The sequence below is a fragment of the Megascapheus bottae genome, chromosome 19 (genome assembly GCF_031878675.1).
Source record: "Megascapheus bottae isolate mThoBot1 chromosome 19, mThoBot2.hap1, whole genome shotgun sequence".
NCBI lineage: Eukaryota > Metazoa > Chordata > Mammalia > Rodentia > Geomyidae > Megascapheus > Megascapheus bottae.
In genome coordinates this window covers 19,787,250-19,805,722 of record NC_143527.1, presented here as the reverse complement: position 1 = coordinate 19,805,722, position 18,473 = coordinate 19,787,250, and the positions used below count along the sequence as shown (strand labels likewise).

Below are 18,473 nucleotides of genomic sequence, written 5' to 3'. Positions count from 1 at the left end.
TCCATCCGTATCTCCCCCTACCCCCATTCCCAAGGGTTTGCAACCATTTGAGATTTAGATTGAGCAGAAATGTATTTGAAACAAAATAGGAATACCGAGGGAGAGCATTGATATAAGGCCCTGAGTTCTTTAGCACTGCCTAAAGTAAAAATAAAAGCCATAAAATATGGTATTGATTACTCTCCTCCCACCCCCATTCCCAAGGGTTTGCAACCATTTGAGATTTAGATTGAGCAGAAATGTATTTGAAACAAAATAAGAGTAAGGAGCAGAGCATTGCTATAAGGCTCTGAGTTCTTTAGCACTGCCTAAAAGCCGTAAAATATGGTATTGATGATAATTTTGTTGGTATTAGAGGTTGAACTCAAGGACTCAAACTAGTTTTGTAGGCCCTCTACCATTTGAGCTATGGGCCCTAGCTCTTCTTTTGGGAAAGTCTCCATTTTTGTCTGAGAAGATCTAAATCAGGATCCTCCTATTCATGCTTCACCAACAGTTAGAATAACCAGCATGAACCACCACACCCAGGTATTGGTTGAGTCGGAGATCTTGGTATCTTTTTACCCAGACTTGTGTCTGAGCCACCTCACCTAGCCTGCAAAGACTTAAATCATTTTAAATATACGACATCAGAAATGATAGTGTTGCTCAAGTGGTAGAGAGGGTACCTGCCTTCCATGTACAAGATCTCGAATTCAAGCCTCAGTACCACAAAAAGAGAAAGGAAGAAGAGAAGGTATGATGTAGGAGAAAAATAACTGGACATAGTGAAAGGGTATCAATGTATGTGAATTAATGCACCTTCTATTTGGCAAATATCATGTAACCCTTTTACTAATTACAATAAAAAATACAAAAAAAAAACTGGACATAAGTCTGATCCACAACTTTTAAAATCACATATTACAGAAAGTTAAGTGCATCATCCTTTGAAGTATCTGCTTTTCTTAGTATACTACATAGGTGATTACTGGGACAATGGGGATTATGATGCTATTTTTATCATTTTATATCTACTACCTAATCTCAGTCATTTGGTTCATATGCATATGCATTAACATGAAAATAGATAAAATAATGTGTCTGGCTCTTTTACAGAGGTTTTTTTGTTTTGTTTTGGTGTGGGGCTTGACCTCAGGGCCTGGGCACTATCCCTGAGCTCTTTTTGTTCAAGACTAGTGCCCTACCACTTGCCCATCTTTTACAGAGTATTTTAGAAACCATGAAAATGTATGGAAAGCTGGGTACGCTTGTGGCTCAAGTCTGTTAATTCTAACTACTTCAGGAGGCTGAGATCTGAGGATTAAAGTATCAGGTTTCAAAGCCAGCTCTGGCAGACAAAGCTGAGCAACAAAAAGCCAGAAGTGGAGCTGTGTCTCAAGTGGAAAAAAGCTGAGAGATAGTATCTAGGTCTAAAGTTCAAGTCTCAGGACTGACACAAGAAAAGAAAAAAAAAGTATAGAAAATTAAATATTGCTGTGTAAACATAAGAATTTTGTAAAGTGGTGGCTCAGAGGACGGGGCGGTAGCTGAAGAGCTGAAGAGCTCAGGGACAGCGCCCAAACCCGGAGTTAAAGCCCCATGACCCCTACCACTCCCCCAAAAAGAACCTTGTAATTGTTATATACTCCGTTGTAGAGGGAAGAGAGAATCTAGGGAAGGCAAGAAACGGAAGAATGACTGAGCAGCTGTGACAGCATCAGCGGATAGCTATTAACTACTTTAAAACATTCTCTTAAGCCAGGCACCGGTGGCTCACACCTGTAATCTCAGCTACTCAGGAGGCTGAGATGGCGATTCCCAGCCAGCCTGGGCACGAAAGTCCATGGGACTCTTAGCTCCCTTTAGCCACCCTAAAGCCGGAAGTGGTGCTGTGGCTCCCCTGGCAGAACGCTAGGCTTGAGCTGAAGAACTTAGGTACCGGAGTTCTCAAGACTCATGACCGACAAAACAACAACAACAAAAAGAAAATGGCCCCTCAGTGGAGGGAAGGTGAGGGCAGGTGGTTCCCACCTGTAATCCTAACCACACAGGAGGCTGAGACTTGAGGGCCGAGGTTTGAAGCCAGTTCCTGGGACTCCTTCCTCCAATGGATGACCCCCACCTCCAAAGGCAGAAGTAGAACCTGAGTGGTAGAGTGCCAGCCTTGATCTAGAGAAGCTCAGGGACAGTGCCCAGGCCCCTGCGTGCAAGCCCCAGGACTGGCCAAAAAAATAAATAAAAACAAAAAAGAGAAGCTGTTGGCAGCAGCCATTCTTCTCACTTAAAACATCACGCCCTCAGGGGGGCGCAAAAAGCTGGGACGGAACACGCAGGTTCTTTCATCCGTGTCGACTCAGTCCGGATCAGCCTCACCCAGGGTGTGTCCAAAGCCGCAGTTCCCAGATCCGGGGCCCGGCGGGGGGCGTGGCCAGCGGCGTGTGGTGGGCGGGCTCTCCGAGCGCGCCGGCCGCTCCTCCCGCGAGGCGTCGTGCGTGGAGTGGCGGGAGCGGCCGCGATGGAGGCGCGGGGAGAGAAGGAAGCGCAGGTGATGGGGCGGGAGCGGGCTTGGCGGGCGTGTGGAGACGGCGCCGCCAGCGGATCTCCCGTGCACGCCGAGTGTTTCCACCCTTCCCTACTCGAGGAATCCCTCTCAGTTCTCTCTCGAGAGCCCTCGAACCCGCGGTGGGGAAAGGGCGTTTTCCTTCCCGTCCCAGCCAAGGAGTCAGAACCCGGGCGCGGGGCCCGCGGACTCCGACCCCCCTTCCCGCCGTGCCCCGCCGCCGCTCGCGGCTGCTTCCTGCCAGAATCTTCTCTCGGAAGCCGCATCCCACTCCGGGAGGTTTTTCTAACCCTGCCCATGTAATCGAGCTATCCTAGGCGCCCATTGTGCAAAAGCGTTGCCAGATATCCCGAGCTGGCGGCCTTTGGAAACAATGCGTGGTTCTCCGGTAATTTTGACTTTTTTTTTTTTTTGCCATTTTTTTCATTATGTTTTCTTTTTTGTGGATGTGTATGTGCCAGTCCTGGGGTTTGATTTCAGGGCTTGAGTGCTGTCCCTGAGCTTTTGTACTCGAGACAGGTGCTCTACCACTTTTTTTTTTTTTTTTGGAAATAAGAGTGTCAAGGACTTGACTGTCCAGGTTGGCTTTGAACCACCATCCTCAGATTTCAGCCATCTGAGTATTAAGGACTACAGGTGTGAACCACCGGTGCTCATCATCAAGTGCCACCCACAGACATATTACCAGATGTGAAGAGGAAGGCTGCACTTGCCGTAGAAACTATTTAACTTGCTTTTGAGCACATATTCTAATTGAGACAGATTCTAATCGTGCTGTTATGCTATAATAGTTGCCTTTCTTTGAATGGCTAGGTTGCAGCGTGGTTGAAAAAAGTATTTGGAGATCATCCCATACCGCAGTATGAAGTGAACCCAAGGACCACAGAGATTTTGTACCACCTTTCCAAACGTAACAAGATCCGGGACAGGGATGCCCATCTGGTAATAGAGGACTTGAAACAGAAAGCAACTGAATATGAATCAGAAGGTGAGAGTAAGTCTAGAAGTTTAGATGAAATAAAAAATTAAAATAATCAACTTTTATTATACCAAAGCTTACAAGAGTATATACTACTCATTTTACCCAGACTCCAAGTCTGTCATATTACTACTTTCCAAATCCTATATTTCATTATAATACACTTTATTGGCACTTTGATATCAAAATAGAGAAGAGTAAAAGATAAAAAGCCTAAACTTAGGCCGGGAGTTTGGCCTAGTGGTAGAGTGCTTGCCTAGCATGCACAAAGACCGGGGTTCAATTTCTGGGTACCACATACATAGAAAAGGCCAAAAGTGATGCTGTGGCTTAAATGACAAAGGCTAAGCTTGAGAAAGCCCGAGGACAGTGCTTAGGGCTTGATTTTGAGCCCCAGGACTGACCAAAAAAAAAAAAAATGCCTAAGCTTACTAGCCTAAGTTGCTTTTATTTAAATTTTTTGTTGTTGTTGGTAATGGGACTTGAACTCTGTGCTAGCACTCTACCCCTTGAGCCACAGCATGTACCACTTCCTGTTTTCTGATGGTTATTTGGAGATGAGTCTCACTGATTTTTTAGTGCCATAGCTGGCTTTGAACCACAAGACTCAGATCTCAGCCTCTAGAGTAGCTAGGATTACAGGTGTGAGCCACCTGGCTTATTTTAAATTTTTGTTTAGTCTTTTCCATGCTGTTGTCACAAGGAACTTTCAGGATATGGTAACTATCAAGTATTTAACTTGAATAAATCAGGGAATTTCATTGAAATTTCCTTCTGTCGTATGAAAATGTTAGTTCAAGTCACCTATTGATTGATTGATTTTCTATTGTGAACCTTGAACTTGGGGCCTGGGAACTGTCCCTGATCTGTTTTTGCTCCGGGTTAGTATTCTACCACTTTGAGCCATAGTGCCACTTCCAGTTTTCTGGTGGTTAATTAAGAGATAAAAGTCTCATGTACTTTTCTGCCAGGGCTGGCTTTGAACCTGGATCCTCAGATGTCTCCCTCCTTAGTAGCTAGGATTGTAGGCCTGAGCAACCAGCACTTAGTTTCACCTGTTATTTTATAATACTACTAAAGATTGAAAACAAAGTTTATTTATTTATTTATTTAGGAATTTGAACTTCAGGTTACATACTTGTTGCTGACCTATACCTCTATGCCTTTTTTGCCATTATGGTTGCTGGGATGATAGGCTTATGTCACAATACCCCAGGTTTGTTAAGATGGAACTTCTCAAACTTCCTGCCTCCTAATGGAGGCCTTGAGCCTCCATCATCTCAATCTCAACTAGCCACATAGATAGGATGACGATGTATGTTACCCCTCTTTTTAAACTGGTTAAACAGGGGTCTTTCAAACTTTACTGTTCGATTGGCCTAAGCTACACTTCTAATCTCAGCCTCCCAGATACTTAGAATTACAAGTGTGACCCACTGGCATTTGGCAAAAGTCTTTTTAGATGTGAAATTGTAACAAAGGGAGAGGAAATGAGATCTACATTTGCCCTATATTTAACCAGGTCAGTGAAGTTTGTTACATATGTGTGTTATACATATATATGTGTGTGTGTTATATATACATATATAGTTATGTATTTAGCATAGTATAAATTCTATTGTATATGTATTTTCCCAGTTTTATGTTTTAAATTAACATATAGTAAAATAGACTTAGTGTGCTGTTTCAACAGTCTAGACCAACTCCCACAGATAAATTGCATTATCTCAAAAATCTCCCATGTAGTCAGACGCAGTGGCTCATGCCTGTAATCCTAGCTCCTCAAGAGGCTGAGATCTGAGGATCCCAGTTTAAAGCCTGCTCAGGTACTGAAGTCCTGAGACTCTTATCTCCAGTTAACCACCAGAAAACCAGAAGTGGCGCTGTGGCTCAAGGGGTAGGGTGGTAGCCTTGAGCTGAAATGCTCAGGGACAGCACCCAGGCCCAGAGTTCAAATCCCACGACTGACAAAAAAAAAATTTCCCATGTATTTATTTCTCCATTGTAGTCAGATTCTCTTTCACTAGTGAAAGGCAAAAGGAGGGAGTAGTGTTGGTTTGAAATACCCCAAACACTTACCTTCCATACTGAATTGTCCTAGATTTTCTTAAATAGATTCATTTGCCGTTTGCCTTTTGCACAATTTCCAGAGCCTTTAAATGGTGGGTTTTTTGGTTTTTGTTTTTTGTTTTCTCCATAATTTTCACACTTTTTTGAAAGGCAGTTCAGCAGCAGGTCATACTTCATACTGGAAGTGACCTTCTAGTCAATTCCAGAAAAGATAGTCTTTCAACAAATTGTGTTAGGACAACTAGCTATACACACCCAAGAAAGAAGTTGGATCATCCTACTTCACAGAATATGTAAGAATTAACTGAGGCTGGGAATGTGGCTTAGTTGTAGAAGAGTGTTTGCCTAGCATACATGAAGCCCTGAGTTCAATTCCACAGTGCCACATAAAAACAGAAAAAGGTGGAAGCGGTAGAGCTCTAGCCTTTAGCACAAAGATACTCAGAGAATACCCGGGTCCTGACAAGCCCCAGGACTGCCAAAGAGTTACATATATATTCTTGGTATAGGTATATATCCTGTGACCTTGCATTTGGCAGGGATTTCTTAATGCAATACCAAGAACACAGCAACAAAATAATAATTAGATAACTGGGACATCATCCAATTTAGAACTTTGGGGAACCTGAGATGGTAGTACACACACTTGTAATCCCAGCACTCAGAAAGTAGAAACAATAGAATCATAAGTTTGAGACCAGCCTGGGCTATCTAGCAAGAGTTTGTCATAAATGAGGTAAATAAATAAAAGAGAGTCCATAAAATGTGGAGGAAAATATTTGCAAATTACCTATTTGATCAATGACATCTACAAAACAAAGAATTCTTAAGACTTAATTAAAAAAAAAACAAACCCAGTTTAAAAAGGAAACAAGGGCTGGGAGTTTGGCCTAGTGGTAGAGTGCTTGCCTAGCATGCACGAAGATCTGGGTTCGATTCCTCAGTACCACATACATAGAAAAAGGCAGGAAATGGTGCTAAGACTCAAGTGGTAGAGTTCTAGCCTTGAGAAAGTTCAAGGACAGTACTCAGGTTCTGAGCTCAACCCCAGGACTGGCAAAAAAAAGAAAGAAAGAAAGAAAGAAAGAAACAAACAACTAAGCATAACATCATTAGTTATCAGGAAACTGCAAATCAAAACCACAATGCTTTTTGCTATAAGCAAAAAGACAGTAACATGTGAGAAACAAGGAAAGAGATTAGTACTCAATAGTACTGATGTTAAGAATGTAAAATTGAAGAGTTTGGAAAGTATTAGTTAAACATCGAGTTATCATATGATTGGCCATTCTACTCCAAGGTATACCAAGAGATATGAATATATATGCTCATATCAAAATATACATGAATATTTAAACACCAATTTTCACAAGATTCAGCATGTGAGATGAAAACTCAAGTTGTCTCCCAGTAGATAAATGGATGGATAGAAAATAGATCTACACAATAGTCTTTAAAAAGGCTTGTAAAGGATTAATGCCCTGATACATGCTACAGCTTGAATGAGCCTTGAAACCGTTATGGTAGTTGGAAGACGGCAGTCACCAAGGACCACATGTTATATGATATAGTTTACATGAAATGTCCAAAGTAGGCAAGTAGAGACAGAAGCAGGATTGTTATGGTTTCATGTGTTGAGAGATTTGAAAGTGACCACTAAGGGATGTGGCACTTTTGGGAATAATGAGAATAATTTGGCATAGATTGTATTGATGAATATGCAACTGTGAATATTCTAAAGAGCCACTGAATTGTATAACTTATTTGAGTAAATTGTATGACTTGGATTGTACCCCAATAAAGATAAAACACATCTTGGTCCCTATGAAATCCTTTTGTTTTTTCAGCCAAGCATCTTCAAGACTTTCTCATGGAGAGTGTGAATTTTTCTCCTGCCAGTCTATCTAGCACTGGTTCCAGGTATCTGAATGCTTTGGTTGACAGTGCTTTGGCTCTTGAAACAAAGGATACCTCACTGGCAAGGTAATTATTGTAACAGTTTGATTTCTGTCTCATAAACGAGTGTACTTTAAGGTCTTATCCTGTAACCTGAAAACTTGTTAGTTCTCAAAGTAATTCTGTATAGAAAATTAACAATCCAAAACACCAAGTTTTAATTAACTCTTTTGCTAGTGAGTAAGATTAATTCAGATAAATTTGATATTGTTTAACTCTATAGTGTTTTTTTCAGGACTTGGTTATGATGGTTGTTCTTGTGTGTATTTGGAATGAATTAAGTATAGAAGGTTAGTGACCTTCCTTCTTTGTGATAGATATTTAACCTGTGTAAATGGCATGGCTCCAGAGGGTTGGTTAAATAAGTCTCCAAACTAGTAAGTGGCAGAATTGAGGTTCTAACCCAATCTGAGTCCAGAATTGTTATTGGTCATACATTAACTAGGACGACTACTACAATTTATTATAATCAGAACTACACAGCTGTTATACTTAATTTCCAGACTAAAGGTTTGGAATTTATTAGTAAGCTTCAAGAGTGGTATTTTGGATATAAGAACCTACAAGCTATACAATATAGACTTTAGTCCTCCAGCAGACACCAAATACCAATTCTAAGCGCAGTGTAAATATTGGGAAATAGAGATAAATAGATAGCAACTATCTTCACCTATAATCTCTTCTCACAATGAAGCCATGTGAAACAATAGTGAGACAGGTTGTAACATTACAGAAACATTTAAATGGGCCGGAAGTTTGGCCTGGTGGTTAAAGTGCTTGCCTAGCATGCACGAAGACCCAGGTTCGATTCCTTGGTACCACATATATAGAAAAAAGCCCAGGACTGGCAAAAAAAAGAGTTTGAGATCCGTCAGGGCAACATATGAAGATCCCATCTCAAAAGGAAAAAACAAAAATAAAGCCCTATTTAAAAAAAAAAAAAAGAAATACATTCTAGGCAATGGGGAAGCATATAAAAAAATGTATAAATGGGAGCAGGGAGTTTGGCCTAGTGGTAGAGTGCTTGCATAGCATGAATGAAACCTGGGTTCAATTCCTCAGTACCACATACATAGAAAAAAGCTGGAAGCAGTGCTGTGGCTCAAGTGATAGAGCTCTAGCCTTGAGAAAGCCCAAGGACAGTGCTCAGGCCCTGAGTTCAAGACTCAGGACTGGCAAAAAATAAATTATAAATGACAGGTAGCTGGGTGCCAGAGGCTCACACCTGTAATTCTAGCTACTCAGGAAACTGAAATGTGAGGATTGTGGTTTGAAGCCAGCCTGAGAAATTATCTTCAGTTAAATACAAAAAAAAAAAAAAAGCCAGAAATAGAGCTGTGGCTCGAGTGGTGGAGTGCTAGCCTCAAAAAAAGTTCAGAGACCAGCACACACACATATATACACAGAGACAATGTATAAGTATTTGAAGCAGCATAATTATAAAAGAATTTACATAAAGATAATATCATTTTTTAGAAATGATAAGTAACTATACTTACTGTCCTTAACTCATGTAACCAGAGTCTTCTTTTAGTTTTATCCCTGCAGTAAATGATGTGACCTCTGATTTTTCTCGTACCAAATCCAAAAATGAAGAAATCAAGCTTGAATTAGGAAAACTTGAAAAAAATCTGACTGCAACTTTAGTATTAGAAAAATGTCTACAAGAGTAAGTGAGTTGAAAGCTGACAATTTGGGGCTTGGGAATAGCTCAAGTAGGAGAACATCTTCCTAGTAAGCAAGCTCAAGGCCTTGAGTTTAAACCATAGTATCACTGGGGAAAATAACAAAAAGAAAGTGTTGGTGATTTTGATTATAAAGACTATAGCCAGGCATGGTGGCTCACATCTGGAATCCTAGCTACTCAGGAGGCTGAGGTCCTGAGGAATAAGGTTCAAAGCCAGCCCTAGCACAAAACAACCTGAGACTCTTTATTTCCAATTAACCTCTAGAAAATGGGGAAGTGGGGCTTGGCTCAAGGGTAGGGCAGTAGCCTTGAGTTGAAGAGCTCAGGGACAATGCCCAGACCAAGTTCAAGCCCCACAACTGACAAAAAGAAAAAGCCAGAAGTGGCGCTATTGCTTAAGTGGTAGAGTGCTAGCATTGAGTAAAATGAGTTCAGAAACAGAGTCCAGGCTCAGAGTTCAAGCCTCAGGACCAGAAAAAAAAAAGGGGGGGGGGCTAACAAAAGGTTGTTTTTTTGGATGGTAGGTTTTTTTGTTTTTGTCAGTCATGTGGCTTGAACTCTGGGCCTGGGCACTGTCTCTGAGCTCTTCAGCTCAAGGTAAGCTACCACCTTTCCTTTTGAGTCACAGTGTCAATTCCTAGGTGGGATTTTTTTTTTTTTAACACACATTAGAGAGGGGATTGGGAGCATACGCTAGTGATAGAATGCTTGTCTAGCATGCACAAAGCCCTGGGTTCAATTTTCCAATACCACATACACAGAAAAAGCCAGAAGTGGTGCTGTGGCTCAAGTGGTAGAGCTATAGCCTTAAGAAGGTCCATGGACAGTGCCCAGACCCTGAGTTCAAGTCCCATGACTGGCAAAAAATAACTTCCAACAACAACAACAACAACACACACACACACACACACACACACACACACACACACACACATATTAGGAAATGGGGTCAATGAAACTTTAATAAAAGTTGTGAACAATAAATAAAATTGTGAGCTAGGAGTGTGTCTCAAATGGTAGAGCCCTAGCTAAGTAAGGAAGCGCAGTGACTGTGAGGCACTGAAGTCATCCTATTCTCACCCCCTTCCCCCAAAAAAAACTCAAGTAGAGAATGACTTGAGTACAGGTAGTGGGTACTTGGGTGTACATTTTTTTTACCACTTTATGTAATTTATTGCCTTTATGGTTTTTTTAAAAAATAAATAACAAGTTTTTATAATTTTCAAAATGTATGATGGTTTGAAACATATCTACCACACATTCTAGAGTCACATTTTGTCGTGCTTTCTTACTCTAGCTCTGTTAATCTTAGTCCTTTTTTTCCCCCCCCAGAGGTTAGGGTCTATGTGTGGAAATTATGTAAATGTGATGGATAAGTGAGCATTGAAAATGTGTTTGCCAGGCATGGTGTTATGTCACATTTAGTAAAGAGGCCAGTTCCTTGAGAAAAATTGTAGGTGGCAACATAGAGGGAAGATGACCTGGAAAATCACATATGTAGTCTAGGATATAAAATTCATGGTAGAAAAACAGGTGTATTGCCAGACGTGGTGGCTCACACCGGTAATCCTAGCTACTCAGAAGGCTGAGATCTGAGCATCAAGGTTCAGAGCCAGCCTGGGCACAAAAAGACCTGAGACTCTTATCTCCAATTAACCTCCAGAAGACCAAAGTGAGGCTTGGTTCAAGGGTAGGGTGGTAGTGTTGAGCTGAAGGGCTCAGGGACAGTGCCCAGGCCCAGGCCCAGGCCAAGTTCAAGCCCCATGACCCACCAAAAACAAAAAAGAAAAACAGGTGTATTATTGGCTAAGTGAGTGTTGAAGGTAAAAGTTAGTGGGTTTTTTTTTTCTCTCCTTTTTAATACTCCCTTAACTGAGGAGGAAAAAGGAAGAAAAACTTTTAATTTTACTTTTCAAAGGGATCTCAAGAAGGCAGAGCTGCATCTGTCTACTGAAAGGGCCAAAGTTGACAATCGTCTTCAGAACATGGATTTCCTAAAAGCAAAGGCAGAGGAGTTCAGATCTGGAATCAAAGCTGCAGAGGTGTGTATGAAGGACAGAATATAACCAGCTATCCTCACAAGTAGACACTATTATTTGTCCCTTTTTCAGAGTGAGAAAACTGCCAGAAGATAGGTAATTTACCAAAAGGTATATGACTATTTAGTATAACACCCAGATTCAGATTTAGGTATTTAGGCTCTGAAATTCAGGCTCTTACATTCTAAGCCCATCTTGCTATATAACATGTGTGTCTAAAATGGATTTACTTGTGATGCATACTTTTAACCTCAGTAGTTGAGCATTGGAGGTAGGAGGATCTAAAATTCAAGACTAACCTGGACCTTGAACTCTAGGGAGTGAGATCCTGTGATAGAAAAGAACATAGATTTCTTCAGTGATTTTTTTAAAAAATATTTTTATTGTAATTAATAAAAGGGTTACATGATATTTGCCAGATAGAAGGTGTATTAATTCACATACATTGATACCCTTTCTCATGTCTTGGTCCCCATTACCCTCCCCCCACCCCCCCATCTTCTGTGATTTTTAAGCTCCTCTTTACTATGATATATGTTTAAAATATTCCATGATTGTCACTTTCAAAATGACATTTTTTTTTTTTTTGGCCACTCCCGGGCTTGAGCTCAGGGCTGGAGCACTGTCCTTGGACTTTCTCAAGGCTAGAGCTCTACCACTTGAGCCTCAGCACCATTTCTGGCTTTTTTCTATGTATGTGGTACCAAGGAATTGCATGCTAGGCAAGCACTCTACCACTAGGCCAAACTCCCAGCCTCAAAATAACATTTTTAACTGAAGCTCTTTTTTTTTTTTTTTTTTTATTATAGGAGCAACTGTCAGCTAGAGGCATGGATGCTTCTCTGTCTCATCAGTCCTTAGTAACTCTATCAGAGGTGAGTCTACTTTCTACTGTTGTAACAGAATACCATGCTGGATATTTTTTTTTTTTTCCAGTCCTGGGCTTGGGCTCAGGGCTTGAACACTGTCCCTGGATTTTCTCAAGGCTAGCACTCTACCACTTGAGCCACAGCACCACTTCTGGCTTTTTGCTACGTATGTGGTACCGAGGAATCGAACTGGAGTCTTCATGCATGCTAGGCAAGCACTCTACCACTAGGCCAAACTCCCGGCCCCATACCATGCTGGATATTTATAAACAAGCATTATTTGGCTCAAGGTTCTGGAGTTTGGAAAGTCTAAGCTTAAAGGGTCACATTTAGGAGGATCTTCTGCTATGTCCTTAGATGGTAGGAGGGAAAGTGAGGATGAGTCACTTAGGGAAAGAAAATGCTTGAGTCCCGGAGCATGGCCTAGTGGTAAGAGTGCTTGCCTAGCATGCACAAAGCCGAGAGTTCGATTGCTTGTTACCACATACATAGAAAAAGCTGAAATGATGCTGTGGTGCAAGTGGTAGAGCTCTAGCTTGAGAAAGCCCAAAGACAGTGCCTAGGCCCTGAGTTCAAGCCCCAGGACTGGCATAAAAAAAAAAAAAAAAAAAAGGAAGGGAAGAAGAGAGGGAGGGAAAGAAGTGGCTTGCACTTGTTGTTTTCATCAGGCACTGTTTTTACCATAGGGGCATTGATCTGTTCATGGCTAATCATCTTGTAGAGGTTCCTTTTTTTCCCCCCTGTGGGTGTGTCATAGGATTTGAATTTAGTCTTAAACTTGCTATGTGGGCACTCTACCACTGAGCCCTTTCTTTGCAGTTCATTTCAGAAATGTATTTCATTGCATTGTTAATGTTTGCTATGCTATAACTATTTTTCTTTTTTACTTTCAGAAACTTGCCGAATTGAAACGACAGACTATACCTTTGAAGAAAAAATTGGAGTCCTATTTAGATTTAATGCCGGTAATTTTCCTCATGGGTTTTTCTTTTTTTTTTTTTTGCCAGTCCTGGGCTTGAGCACAGAGCCTGAGCACTGTCCTTGGACTTTCTCAAGGCTAGAGCTCTACCACTTGAGCCTCAGCACCACTTCCGGCTTTTTTCTATGTATGTGGTACCAAGGAATCGAACCGGGGTCTTCATGCATGCTGGGCAAGCATTTTAACCACTAGGCCAAACTCCCGGCCCCTCATGGGTTTTTCTTTAAGTCATTTTTCCTGTAACCTTCTCCAGTGACACTTAATGGTCATGAAAATAGTGAGTTTGTGTTTAAGAATTTAGTTAATGGTGGGAGGGTGTGGTGGTATAATCTGCATTCCTAGCACTTGGGCATCTAAGGTAGGAGGATCTCAAGTTTGAGGTTAGCCTGGGCTCCATAGTGAGATCCCTCTCTTTCTCCCCTAATATATGTACACACACACACACACATACACACACACACATATATATATATATAAAATGTGTGTTATATATGTGTGTATGTGTGAATGTTCACACATAACGCATGTATCTGTACATGTGTGCATTGGTACACATGTAGACATGCATATGTGTATACATATGTACACATATAATATGTACTCACATATGTGTATATGTGTATGATCTATACATACATAAGATACACATGTGCATGTGTACATGTACATATGTGTACATGTATACTTATTAGCTATGTATATATACATATATAGAGATAGATTAGAAAATAGTAGAGAACTTCAGTATTTTATGCATATTGGATATTTTGTGACATGATATTTTCCCCCTTTGTATCTGATTTGAAGCATTACAAATCTTTCATTATTTTATTTTTCTTTAAAAGAATCCATCTCTTGCTCAAGTGAAAATTGAAGAAGCAAAGAGAGAATTGGTAAGAGATTCCCATTGTTCTTCAGTTGTTTTTTTTTTTTTCCAGAGTTCAGGGCCTGAGCACTGTCCTTGGGCTTTCTTAAGGCTAGAACTCTACCACTTGAGACACAGCACCACTTCTGGTTTTTTTCTATGTATGTGGTACCGAGGAATCAAACCTGGGTCTTTGTGCATGCTAAGCAAGCACTCTACCACCAGGCCAAACTCCCAGCCCCTTTCTTCAAATTTTTTTAAAGCAATACAATAAATGCTGATAAGCTGGGTACAGTGGCTCACTCCTGTAATCTTAGCTACTCTGGAGGCTGAGATCTGGGGACCAAGATTCAAAGCCAGCCCGGGTAAAAAAGGGCCTGAAACTCTTATCTCTAATTAACCTCTAGAAAAAAGGAAATGAGGCTTGGTTCAAGGATAAGGAGGTAGCCTTGAGCTGAAGAACCCAGGGACAGTGCCCAGGCCGAGTTCAAGCCACATGACCCACAAAAAAATAAATAAATAAAAAATAAATGCTGATATAGCTAAAGTCCCCTTCACCTTTCATCTTTCCTTCATCCTTAGAAGTAAGTGCAGACCCTCAGTTGCTCTGCTATTCCCATACATCTTGTAATATTGTTGGTATATTTGTGTGTATATTTGTCTTTTAACAAAAAGTGCATAATAGTATTATATGTGTTTTACATAGGTATCCCTAGTAGAAAAGAGGGATTAAAAGATGAGAATATTTTAGGCTAAACAATTATCAAAGGTAGGGTAAGAGTTATGAGTCAGTGGTAGAATACTTGCCTAGCATATGCAGGGCCTTGGGTTCATCTGAAGTACTGCCAAAAAGGAAAAATTTCCCTGTGGTGGCGCATGCTTCTAATCCCATCTACTCAGGTCTACCTATCTTACAGGCTAATGCAGAAAGATTAAGGGCATGAGTTCAAGGCCACTCCAGAAAGACTCAGCTTAAAAAAAAAAAAAAAGATAAAGAATTAGCAAAAAACATAAAGCTAAAATTGGAAGACTTTTCTAAGCTATGATGAGGTGTAGTAATTTAAGAGTATACAGCCTTTGGGTTTATGCCAGGTGTGATTCATACATGCCTTTGATCTCAGCACTGGGAAGGCTGAAGTAAAATGATTGTCAGCTCAAGGCCAGTCAGGTCAGCTTGGACTGCACAGTGAGATCCTGTCTCAACATACACACACACACTAGCTAAGGTAGCAAGATTTTATGTTGAAGGCCAGCCTAGACCTTGTTTGTTTGTTTGTGTCCTAAAGAAACCAAGAGCTAGGGCCAGCAGTTTGGCCTAGTGGTAGAGTGCTTGCCTAGCATGCACAAAGAGCTGGATTCAATTCCTTAGTTCCACATACATAGAAAAAGCCAAAAGTGGTGCTGTGGCTCAAGTGGTAGAGCTCTGGCCTTGAGAAATCCCAGGGACAGTGTGCAGGCCCTGAGTTCAAGCCCAAGGACTGGCCAAAATAAAAAAGAAAGAAAGAAAGAAACCAAGAGCTGAGCTGGGCACTGGTGGCTCATGCCTGTAATTCTAGTTACTCAGGAGACTGACTCCTGTCTACTTAGGAAGATGAGATCTGAGGATCCCAGTTTGAAGCCAGCCTGATCAGTAAAATCTCTGAGACTTCATCTCCAGTAAACTACTCAGAAAAGGCCAGAAGTGGCTGCTGTGGCTCAAGTGGTAGAGGGTTAGCAAGACCATGAGTTTGATCTCAGTATCAAAAAAAGTCAATGAATATATAAAATAAAATCTGTTCTAAATGTTTTTTCTTCTCTCATCTTAAATATTATTAGAAATTATAACATCTATGTCATTTTCATTTAAGATATTTATAGAATTGTGATAGCTTTTTTTTTTCTTTCAGGATGCCATTGAAGCTGAACTTACAAAGAAAGTAAACATGATGGAATTGTGACTAGAAATACATAGACATCTTTTCCCAACAGAGGAAACCAAATAGGACTTTAAAATATTTTCCCTTTTAGCTTTCCTTAATAGTAATTCTTGTGTTCTTTCATGGTATCCTTTGATAGTTCTTGTTCTGTATTGGCATTTTTGTACCAAAATATATGAAAAAGCATTTTCCGTTTGTTTTTTGTGTGGTTGGCAGTTAAGAATCTTCAGTGGTTCTTTCTTTTAGGTGGACCTAACGAAAGCTGTCAGATGTGCTTTTGTCAGCAGTAAGGTTTTATACTTCTCCAGGGGTTTCCTGTTCTTTCAGATCAGTTCACTTGCTTACTTCCAAATGTTAATATATGCAGGAATTTAGTTTATAAAAAATATGACCTTTTAAGTCAGCAGTAGAAAGCTAGATTATCCTACAAATTGTGGCTAGATCCATACTTCAGGTGTAGGTTAGGATAACCTAAGGAACAAAGATTAAATAGAAAAAAGGTACTAAGCAGGTAGCAGTGGCTCATGCTTATTATCCCAGCTACTCTGCAGACTGAGACCTGAAAGATTGCAATTCAAAGCCCATCTGGTTAGAAAAGTGTGCAAAACTTCATCTATAATTAACTAACAAAAATCCAGTTGAAGGTGCAACTCAAGTGGTAAAGTTCCAGCCATTAACCAGCCAGCCAAGCGTGATTGTGAGGTCCCTGAGTTCAAACTCCTCCATTACTAGCAAAAAAGAAATACAAAATAAAAGTTTAAAATAAATGTACTTGAGTCAGGCTCTGTGGCTCATGCCTATAATCCTAGCTACTCATGAGGCTAAGATCTAAGGATCAAGGTTCAAAGCCAGCCTGGGCACAAAAGGACTTGAGACTCCAATTAACCTCTAGAAAATGGGAAGTAGGGCTTGGCTCAAGGGTGGGTTGGTAGCCTTGAGCTGAAGACAGCTCAGGGATACCGCCCAGGCCAGAGTTCAAGCCCCATGGCCCACAAAATAAATAAATAAATAAATAAATAAATAAATAAATAAATAAATAAATAAATAAATAAATGAATGTACTAAAGTAAATCATAGGGAAGTTGTAATGTTTTGCTTTGTGTGTGTGTTTCATCAATATTAGGGCTTGAACTCAGGCCCTTATGCTCTCATTTAGCTCTTTTACTCATGGCTGGTACTCTACCACTTGAGTCACACCTCTAGTTCTGGATTTTTGGTAGTTAATTGGAGATAGAGTCTTGAATTTATCTGACCAGGCTAGCTTCAAACGACAATTTTCAGATTTCTGCTTCCTGTGTTGCTAGGATTACAGGTGTGAGCCACTGGTGCCTTGCTAACAATTTTTAATCACTTCATTTTTGGTGCCAGTTATTAGGCTTGAACTTTGGATCTGAGCACTGCCCCTGAGATTTTTTTGCTCAAGGCTAGTGCTCTGCCACTTGAGCCACAGCCCTACTTCAGCCTTTTTTGTTGCTTAATTGGAGATAAGAGTCTTTTGGACTTTCCTGCCTTGGACTTGGCTTTGAACCTTGATTCTCAAATCTTAGCCTCCTGAGTAGCTAGGATTATAGGCACCAGTCACTTCTGCTTGGCCCCATTAATTTTTTTTTTTTTTTTTGCCAGTCCTGGGCTTGAGCTCAGGGCCTGAGCACTGTCCTTGGACTTTCTCAAGGCTAGAGCTCTACCACTTGAGCCTCAGCACCACTTCTGGCTTTTTTCTAGGTATGTGGTACCGAGGAATCGAACCCAGGTCTTCGTGCATGCTAGGCAAGCACTCTACCGCTAGGCCAAACTCCCGGCCCAACATTTTGATTTTTAAATAACCCTAGAGGCAGAAGTATATAACCAGAATTCAGGAACTGTAAGTGAAATGATTGAATTAGTTAAATATTTTTAAAAACTGCAGATTCCTGCATGACAAAATCTAAATGATAAATTTGTTACAGGGAGGGAGGAAGAGATTGTTCACTCTGTTCATATTTTGGTGTTCAAATTTTGTTTTTTGTTTCTTGTTTGGTGTTTTGTTTTTTTTTTTTGCCAGTCCTGGGACTTGAATTCAGGGCCTGAGCACTGTCCTTTGCTTTTCTCAAGGCTAGAGCTCTATCTACCACTTAAGCCACAGTACCACTTCCAGCTTTTTCATGTAGTACTGAGGAATCAAACCCCGGTCTCTGTGCATGCTTGGTAAGTACTCTACCACTAGACCAAACTCCTGACCTCGATTTGGTTTTGTGTCAACCAATTAATTTTTTTCTTTTTTTTCCTGTTTCATTACTAAACTTCTAAAAAGAAATTAATTTTGTCTCTTCTTCCCTTTCCTATTGGCCAACCAAAATACATTTTGTAGTTCCTTTAGGTACTGTACATATTCTTTGTCAAATATATTTTTGTTCTGTTTTGTTCTTAACAATTTATAGGAACTTATTAAATATTAACCATTTGTGGTTTATTTGCAAATCTTCTTTTCAAGTTAATTGTTGGTCTTAATTGTAGTGCTTTAGGCCAGGGAGGTGATAGCAAATGAGACAAGCTAAAGGAATAAAAACAGCCCAGAGCATTATAACTTAGACT

General features: G+C 40.5%; 1 protein-coding gene across 3 annotated transcripts; it reads left to right on the top strand.

Moving 5' to 3' along the window:
• Positions 1-2,447: 2,447 nt before the first annotated feature.
• On the top strand, positions 2,448-16,090 carry Haus1 (HAUS augmin like complex subunit 1). Of its 3 annotated transcripts, none has more exons than XM_090353168.1 (9): positions 2,448-2,527; positions 3,356-3,530; positions 7,439-7,574; positions 9,082-9,216; positions 11,153-11,276; positions 12,083-12,148; positions 13,036-13,107; positions 13,967-14,014; positions 15,873-16,090. In XM_090353168.1, the coding sequence occupies exons 1-9, from the start codon at positions 2,498-2,500 to the stop codon at positions 15,921-15,923; spliced, it is 837 nt and encodes a 278-aa protein (XP_090209294.1). In that variant the 5' UTR covers positions 2,448-2,497; the 3' UTR covers positions 15,924-16,090. The 3 variants fall into 3 exon arrangements, with proteins under 3 accessions (XP_090209294.1, XP_090209296.1, XP_090209295.1); XM_090353169.1 differs by lacking the exon at positions 2,448-2,527 and adding an exon at positions 2,882-2,930; XM_090353170.1 differs by lacking the exon at positions 9,082-9,216.
• Positions 16,091-18,473: the final 2,383 nt, after the last annotated feature.